The 9,448-nt window shown below is 38.0% G+C and overlaps 1 protein-coding gene across 12 annotated transcripts in view; it reads left to right on the forward strand.

Moving 5' to 3' along the window:
- The window catches only part of eml1 (EMAP like 1), a 56,695-nt gene that overhangs the window by 38,614 nt on the left and 8,633 nt on the right, over positions 1–9,448 (forward strand). For 7 of the 12 annotated variants that reach the window (XM_032499474.1, XM_032499478.1, XM_032499479.1 and 4 more), the window contains 6 exons: positions 854–992; positions 2,325–2,372; positions 3,717–3,845; positions 4,018–4,046; positions 5,897–5,923; positions 8,846–8,975. In XM_032499474.1, the coding sequence (XP_032355365.1) occupies positions 854–992; positions 2,325–2,372; positions 3,717–3,845; positions 4,018–4,046; positions 5,897–5,923; positions 8,846–8,975 (502 nt within the window). The remainder of the gene's footprint in view (positions 1–853; positions 993–2,324; positions 2,373–3,716; positions 3,846–4,017; positions 4,047–5,896; positions 5,924–8,845; positions 8,976–9,448) is intronic. The other 5 variants (XM_032499475.1, XM_032499481.1, XM_032499477.1 and 2 more) reach the window with 3 other exon arrangements.

Genomic DNA, 9,448 nt, shown 5'->3' on the forward strand with positions numbered 1-9,448 from the left:
TGTGTGTGTGTGTGTGTGTCTGTGTGTGTGCACGCATGCGATCTTTATAGAAAAACAGACCAATATTATGAAAAAAAGATATTAATAATATCTAATCTAATATAATAAGAAGATATTTGTTTTTGCATCATACTTAGGAATTTCATGTGCTGCCTCTACTTTTACCCTTATAATATATTACGCTGTGTAATTATTTGTCTCTTTGAACTTTCACTTATGTGTGTGGGGTTTAAGACTACAACAATAACTGGTACACTGCAGGTCAAGTAAAATTAAGTGTTGCGCTTAAATTTAAGTTTTTAATATCATCATTCTTGTATTAACTAACAGCAAACCGAGAGTTCTTTCTATACTAAAGTGGACACTGTGATACTTCAGTAATTACAATTTGTTTTTGGTAAAACCTGGGCTTTTGGAATTCTTAAGAAAGTTTATAATGTTTTTAATTGAAAATGTTTTCATGTGATTATTGTGGTTGTTAAGGCCAGTAGAAAACGTTAAGACTCGCAGTCTAAACATATTTACTCGTAATACTGATGGAAATAACAACAGGTGAACTGTGAGAACAAAATTTAAAACCCAATAATACTAGTAACGTTGTAGAAACATGCTTATAAAGAATCATGTCATTAACTTGTTAATCCAGTGAATGCTGGGAGGCTTTCCGCTCCCCTTCTGAAACACGATTTTTTACCTAATTTCACTAATTAACAAGATTATTTTACACTGGGAAATACAGTGAAAGCTGGCCAGCTTTCTGTTGACTTTCTCTAATGACACCACATCAATGGACCCTAGGGCTTGTGTTGTATCCTGTTGTTTTCTGAACGTGTCTGTTTTCTTTTTCTTCCAGCCAGGCCAATGATTGCCACCTTGCCGTTACGACCAACAGTCAACAACGGGACCATCCTACCAAAGAAAGGCAGCCGCACTCTGCCCTCCCCCTCTGGATCTGGATCCAGAAAGGACTCCAGCACAACAGCCAGCAAGAGGTGAGGAAATACAAATGATCCTTAGCTACTTAATTTACCGTGCGACCTATACTTTAATGTTTGCACTTTGTTCTATATTATTCTATTATCGTGTATTGATTGCATTATATGGACTTTTAAGGAGGTTGTCAGTCTTGTCTGTCACGGAAACAATAGCCTTTGCCCATCTCTGAAAGACATTACCATAATCAGATGAAGCTCAGCAGACAGCAGGAACCAGCTCCAGTCTAAACAGCTGTTAACTTCCCTGCGGCAGTTTTTCTTTATTTTCAGCGTATGTGGTTTTATTTCTGCTTCAGGGATGTTTTACAATACTAAGAGGTGATACTTATAATGGTCGCTGACTCTCACCTTAAAGGTGCTGTAGGTAGGAGATCCAGGATTTAGCCAAAGAATGTAAACATCGACAACTTCTCAGTCCCTCCCAAATCGCACAACAGGCTGTAGGTGGTGCCAGAGGAGACAGATTTTTTTTTAAAGAATTAGCTGCTTCATGTAGTTCTACTCGAACATATGTTAGTTTATAAGTCTTACCTACTGCATCTTTAAGGTTTACTGGAGAGGAAAGTTAAGAAATGGCTCTGCAGATTGAAATGTTACCAGTATTATAATAGTATGGTGATAATCATGATTATAATACACTTTATTCATACATCACTTTTCTAAACAATGTTAAAGTATGAGGATGGTTGATAGAAAGACAGTATCAATGCAGGAAACGGGATTTGGTCTTGTGTATTTCCTTGTTGTTCATGCAGTTATCTTGTGTTTCTGAATGGTTTTAAGCTCTTTCTACTTCACAAGTTCTTAAACTTTGAACTTGTACAATAGGAATATGACTTTTCACTTACGTCTTTTGCACTTTATCAGGTATAACTAGCTTTCTACTTGGGGATTCAGGATTGTAGAAACACAGAAGTCAATTTCTGCTCTTATTCCATTTTTTTTGTTAAAAACGCTTTAGTGCTGTTTTAAAACCTTCTCCACATTAGAACAAATTTAAATTGAGACATACTGAATATTGTGTTAATTTATTTATTTACTCATTGGCCACATATAAATATATTGGGATTAAATAATACAGGAATGACCCAATAAAATACCCATTCATTAATTCCCTTCAGGTTTTTTAAACCCCAGAATACCAAGACAAAATGCAAAGCACATCCCCTTAGTGTTTATCTTCATGAATTGTGTTGTCTGTCTTTCCCTTCTTAGCTTCATGCAGGTCCGCCCTTTTGCATTGTGTCTCTCTATTGTCCCGTTGAACTATGATGTTATGTCCTGTTTGTTCTGTCCCCCTACAATGTGATGTCCTGCCAATCTGTCCAGTCTGTCCTGTCTGCCTCTTTCTACTAGAATCCTCTACCTGCCTCTTAGGTGAGAGGATCATCAAGTTACAGTATATCACTGGTCACAATATAACATCATCGCAGCTCTGATGCATGCTAACTGTTTTTTTTTCTTCAGTTTTTAAATAGAGCCTGACCGATGGCGGCCTATCAGACATATTGGTCTCTCTCAATATTAGTATATATGTTGTCTGATAGAACCTATAATACAGAAAACAATGATTGGGGGGGGATTTAGAAATGGTGTCATAACATAGTTTGTCCAGCAGAGCGTGGTCAGCAATGATTGATACTGAATTTAGAGTACTGATGTTTATTTAGCTATTTATTTTATTTTTATTTATTCTTTATTTTCTCAGTGTTCATTTCTAGAATTGACAATGTAATACATTGTAAATATTCTTTAATGAGACTTTAATAAGAATATATGTTATTTGTTTAAAAAAAAAAGTAGCCCTCTGAGTAGCATTGCAGCATCATATCAGTGCACAATCAACATGGAAAAGGTTGATTTTCATTTCAGCTCAAACATTTAATAAATTAGCTGACATTTTGGCATTCGGGGAATTTTTCCTAACTAAAATCAGTCTCAAAAATCCAATCCCAATCTCAGTCAGGCTCTACTATTAAATTGTCATCAAGTTACATTATAATTTTGACATTGCGACATTTCTTTCATTGCTAATATTTACCGTTTATGTTTAAATCATTGTTCTTTGTTTGTGTTGTTTTCAGTCTGTGTCTGGGATTAGTCTAAACTACAGATTGATCACAATCCCATCAGTGTTGGCATACACACAACAGCCTTCCCCATTGCCCTGTGGCCAAATTACTATGATTCCTCGTGGGATAACACAGCAAACAACAGTTTCTCTGTCTCTCTTCTATTCTCCTCTTTACTGAACAAACACACACAGGCTCTCCAGAAGGGATAACGGCCACCGGCCAGTTTTAGGATTTGAATAGACTTTTCTCCTATAGGGTGGATTAGGTGACTGAGCCTGGCCATTGGATCGCTGATGGAGCCTTTTCATTGTTATAAAATAGGCCGGCTGTCTGCACCACCAATATGCAGATTTGCACAGGTCTGTACTGACATTGTAGGTATGATCACTAGAGTGGAGGAAAGAGATAGGATAAGTCTGCGGAAACAACAAATATCCACATTTCTTTGTTTCTCTTTGGTACAAATTCTCTCTTACACTGCTGCAAAGATCTGAGCAGAATCATGAAATAAATACATCTTCCATGTACCTGCTTTCAAACGCTATTTCTGTGTTGAAAACATACCCGATTGTTTTAGGAAATCAGTGTCAGGTAGTTTTATGACCTACTTCTTTCCCGTCTCTGTCCACCCTCCTTCTCAACCTAGCACTGTGAGGAGAGCCAACTCAAACGAACATGTGGGGACTCTTACGCGGAGAGATTCAGGCGACTCCAAGGGCAACCGAACTCGCGCCGGATCCACCGGCAGCAATTCCAGTGGCAAACGAAGTGACAGGTAACACAGACGTCTTGTTAAATCCGCTTTCCCTATTCAGTGGCTCATATATTTATCTTCCAGCTTGACACACTAGAAAAGACGAAGCACTTTCAAATCAAAAAACATGCAATGGTTTATCTGGAGGCGGGATGCTGAATGATGGCTGTCTGTTTACTCGTTTACTTTGCAGCAAACAGAGGGAGCCAGTGTTCAATGCAGGTAAGAACTGGAGGCACCGTTATGGCACTGTAATCTGACCGCTATGATCGTTTCATGTTAAGATCCAACCTACTGAGAGCCATTAAACACCACACAGTCAATGAAACCTATCAAAAAGGAAGAATTGCTTATCAGTGCCTTGAACTGATTTCTGCACACAGAGCACCATTGAGGCTAGTTTACATAATGTGTCCTAAATATCAGTGTCACATATTCATCCTTTCCATAATCCATTTCTTCACTTCATCCATTACTACATCCAAACCTCCATTCATCTTTTTTTTTTAATAAGCTCTTTCTGCATTGTTTGAATTGAATTTTAGTGTGCAATTTTATTTTAATTTTTATAAACTGACTATGGGTCATAAGAACTCCTAACTTCTGTTGTGTGGAAACTGAGGAGACTTTTCAAATTAAATTAAATTTTACATGAATCATTTCAAACGCTTGTCTAACTGAAACACAGAGTCCCATGCATTAGCTGCTGTAGCTTAGTGCTGAGAGATCTACTACTGTACATTTTAGGGCTAACAAAACTAGCCTAACGCAATTTTTTTTCCCAAGTATTTATGTGAATTTCTTTTATACACATTGTTTTTTGGAGTCCGCTTTCCCTGATTTTCTACGTTGGAGGTGGCGAGGGCAAAGTTTGCATCACCCATAGTCATTATGGCTATAATAGTAAGACCCAGGTCAAAAAATACTAGAATTTCCTATTAAGTTTTATCGGAGCACAGCACCCAGGGATGCCGCTAAGATGCCTTTAGTTAATGATTTTCTCACAGGTTTTTTAAAATCTTTTCAGCAGTTAATGATATTTGTGTGCTAGAATATATACAAAAGAGATAATTAATAGTAGAACAGAAGAAGCCACCTATTACATTTTGAGTGTATAGTGTTTCTAGTATATGTACAAAACAAGTGTTTAATTTTGCTCACAGTTTACTTTTTAAACAGAAAGCAGGAAACACATGGTTCAAGACAATGGGACTGAATATGAAATGAAATGTGCATTAATCAGAATTTCCATCTCCAGCATTCTATTGAATTTGTGTAAATTTAACTGCAGTTTTTTTATTTGGTTTACTCAACCGGCTTCAGTTCTCTCTAGTTCAGGCTGCATTAAAACAAATTATACAGCCTACTGACCCACTCTATCCAACAAAGTACTTCAGTATTTTATAACAAATATGATCCACATATAAATCAGGCTAATACATGTTCTTTGTACATTTGTAGATTTGCTGTAACTGTAACCATCACATTAATTAATTATTTCTGCTGTGCACCACTTATTGGACATTTAAATTAATTATAGACAAATAATCTCCTGCAAAGCGGCCCGATCAGGGCAGCGCCACGGGCATAAACTGCTACTAGCTGACAGTTAACCAATACAAATGATAATTGCAACAGTAAATTCTGCTAATAGAATGCTTACCTGCAATACATTAAGTGATCACATGCAAAGTGGTTAATTTAATACAACAAAATGTGCTGAAGCACATATTTGTTTTTACTTTCACATTGTAAAAAAATAATCAGGAACAACAGGTCAAAAATTTCCAAAATCATTTCTTTGTAGATTGTTAAACAAAGGGGCAAAGGCAAGTAAATGTAAATCCTCACCACATAGTAGCAGATGGTGGGACCCTATCTTGCAGAAATGAGCACTGATTAATTCCAACCATTAAGGAAGGAGCATTGATGCATTAGGAGCCTCGAGGACAGACGCTGCTGTTTAACGCCAGGAAATAGGAAGTGCACTCATATTAGAACAGACCAGGAAGTGTGGAAGCCATGCCACCACTCACCTGGTGCTTGTGTCTTTCTCTGTGACCTTTTACAAGGGATGCGACGTGTGACCCACTGCAAAGGTAGGCTTCCCCCCTCCCCTCCCCTGAAGCCCCCGGCCTACACGGCTCTCTGGACACTGCTGATGAGTTGTTTTGATCTCTGTACATGCATCACCTCTGCTCTGAGCTGCAGTGCAGAGGCAAAGTATAAAATCAGGGCCGTTATTTTGAAATTTGAATTCATATCCTGTTTGGATTTTTCTTCCTAAACATTTTGATGGTATCCAAAACTTTAGTGATTTCCTCCAGTGCAATGATCCGAGAGCTGTCCAGATGGGCAAGAGTGGGTTGACAATTTGTGTGTGTGTGTGTGTGAAAATTATGTTCCCTTTATTATTTTTAGATATAATTAACACACACACACACACACACACACACATATATATCCTGCCTAATCTCCACTGAGAGCTGCGTCCGAGTGTGTTTGCAGTGTTTGCACTTGTGTGTCCCCACACTTGTTTAACTTTAGACAAAGTTGCTGCTTCACCAAATGTGCGTTTGCTCATAGCCTCACTTTTTCTCATAGGCACTTAGTCTCTGTCACCATAGTAACTACACAAAAAAGTTCTTAAACTCACGTCCTCGCATTTGCTTTGAGTTCTTCTGCCAACACTTAAATCCATTGATCTATTCTCACTGCATCTCGGAGCAAGTAGATTTGCCGTAGCTCTTTTTATCTTTCCGCTCTCAAAATGAATATTTGCATTACAAACACATGCAGTCTCTCTTTTTGGGTAGTTCCTAATAAAGTCTGTTTGATTTTAATGCTTGTAGTTATGTCACATGATCTGTTTGTGTGTAGTCCCCTTCAGAAAATTATTCACAAAGCTGCCAAGAATAAAAGTTAGAGTTGGTGTTAAAGCTAATTTCCTCGCAGATATATTGCTGTTTAGCCACTCTTGTTACATAATTATTATTTTTTTAAGATAATCTGAGCATTTTACCCTTGAAAATATCTACATCAGTGGTTTTTATTTTTCCGCTGGGGAACCCTTGTCTGCTTGCATCCCCTCGTCACAGATTGCATTCAGTACATCTAGCATACGGTATCATATCTATGTATGTGTTGTGAGCAGTTTAATCAAATGGTGATTTTGTCCCCTAAACCTCTCCGCTTGTTTGATCTGAATAACTATTAGAGGCCTGAAGAGGTAAAATTATGACTTTTAATTTTGAAGTTTCCTAAAAAGAACAATGTAATTTTAGTTGATTAAAAGGAAATAGGAATTTTCATAAAAGAAAAGCTCCATTTGAACCCAAGTAAATACTGTATTTATTAAGTAGTCATATATGTTGAATTGTGTGCTGCCTTTAGACAAGTTTTACATATTTGCATCTTTAGCTAAATAAGATACACTACACTAGCTTGATAGAATCTACAGTAAATTTGTGTATCCAAACATCACTGTTCTTCTCTCTTGTCCCATTGATAATCTCACAACCCTCAGGTTAACTTTGTGACCCCTTGCCTGGGTCTTGACCCCCACTGGTTTAAACCAGTGAGGCAAGTTCTAACTGAATTTATTCAATTTCCCCAAACATCGTAATAATTACTGCTTCAAGATAAGATCCCACTGTTTGATGATAGGACTCAGCGTGCTTGTGGTTTCTAATGGGAGTGAGTTTTCCTGCTTTTCTTTTGATAGCTTTTTTTGATGATTCTTAGTAAGTGTGGCACAAAAACACAGCTATTACATATTTCTTATTATCAACTGGCCCTGACAACCTCCACCACTCCTCTCCATCATTGGCTCCTCTGCTCTTTTTCCAATCTACATTATAGTCACAGTACAGATATACCTCAGCCACTCTGCCAAACGAACGGGGACCAGCGGAAGCCCCCTGGCTTCGTCTGTAGCGACCCGCCCAGCCACCAGCCCCGAACAAACCTCAAACAACAGCAAGGCAGGCATGGCCAGAAAGGGTGGCGTCACCAAGGTGTCGCCGGTCAAAAAAATTCCAAATTTTACCCTCCCTTTGAGAAAGTCAGGGAGTTTGTCATCGTACTCTCCCCTTGATACACACAGTTATCGCAGCCCCATCAAGTCTCCCAGCCAGTACTTCCAGATTTGTTACTAACTAATTGAGTCTGTAAATATTGAATGGCAACACTCACTTCTCCAGACAGATTTAATGTATTAATTTATGAGTTATTAAGCTGCAATGTGCCCGAGATGGTCTGCACAGAGCCAAATTCATGTTTTTTATATCAGATCTGTACCAAAACACCATATGGTGGTGTCTTGTCACTTTGCGTTCCACGTGTCCTCTCATACCAAAGAAGTTGCAAAGAGATAGCAGGTTTTAGTAGCATCACTCATAAGTCCAAAATATTACCTTACATTATAGTGTTTTCTTCTAACTAGCTTTTGTGGACATTAATGACTCATTTTGTTTGTTTTGATCCCCATAATGTTTTCTGTGGGAATTGTTTTTCAGTGTTAGCATGTTTTAAATTGGTTAAGTTTTTTCATTATCCCCCTTTCTAAGCTTGAATTCTTCCCCCCCCCCATAACATTTCCATTGCTCTGCTTGTTTCTGCATTTTATGTTGGTTAACCTCTGCTCTGAGCTGAATATTTATGAGTTTGGAAAGTGTTTGCTGTTTATTTTAATCTCTTTGTTGTTATGAGAATGTATTTGAAATGACTAATAAAGTCAGTTAAAAAGTTAATTTGTTTGTGTTTGCAAATTCTGTTTTTGTTGTCCTTTTCACAACAATAAAACAAATCACATCACATTTCTCCATTCACCATCTAATCATACATTCAACAGCATTGTCACAATTGTCGTTCACATCATACCACATTGTATTACGCTTCAGTGTCATGTCTGTGCTTTTTGCAAACTTTTCATAAAATACAAAACACGTTATTGACACAATTCCACAAATTCACATTTGTGTTTTTATTATCTCACTGGTCCTTTCTGTTGCTTTTTCCAGAGGAAGGTTATGTGAAAATGTACTTGAAGGGTCGTCCCATCACCATGTACATGCCCAAAGACCAGGTGGACAGCTACTGCCTGGAGGCCAGAGCCGACCTGCCCAGCAACAAACTCAAACTGGACTGGGTGTATCCTTTTTTCATCTCTCACTTTATTTGCACAGGGAATTTTCTGAGGAAATAATAAGTTTCAAATACAGTCCTGCTTGTGAGCTGGAAAGTGATTGTCTGAGAACTGTAAATCCAGATTGGGCTGTGATGTAGTTGAGAGAGGAAGCTTATAACGTTTTCAGCTCTTCTTGCCCTGCTTGTCAGACCAGATCTGCTCAGATGTTCATTTTCGGGCTCATCGCTCTGCAGCCTGCAGTCAGTAATAACCTGCATACAGCTGGCAGGGCTGAGGCACAACCAGTCAGCAGCTCCTCTTGTGCTCTTTTTTTTAATTATTTTGTTTCAGTTTTTGTTTTCTCTTTTTTCATGTGTTGATGAAAGAATGTAGTGTGTTGATCAGTCTAGCAGAAACCCAATGGGGGGAAAAAGCCATAAGGGAGATGAAGAAAAGATTAAATCTGAAGAAAAACACACACACACACACACACACA

This window comes from Etheostoma spectabile, chromosome 20 (assembly GCF_008692095.1).
Source record: "Etheostoma spectabile isolate EspeVRDwgs_2016 chromosome 20, UIUC_Espe_1.0, whole genome shotgun sequence".
NCBI classification, from domain to species: Eukaryota; Metazoa; Chordata; class Actinopteri; order Perciformes; family Percidae; genus Etheostoma; species Etheostoma spectabile.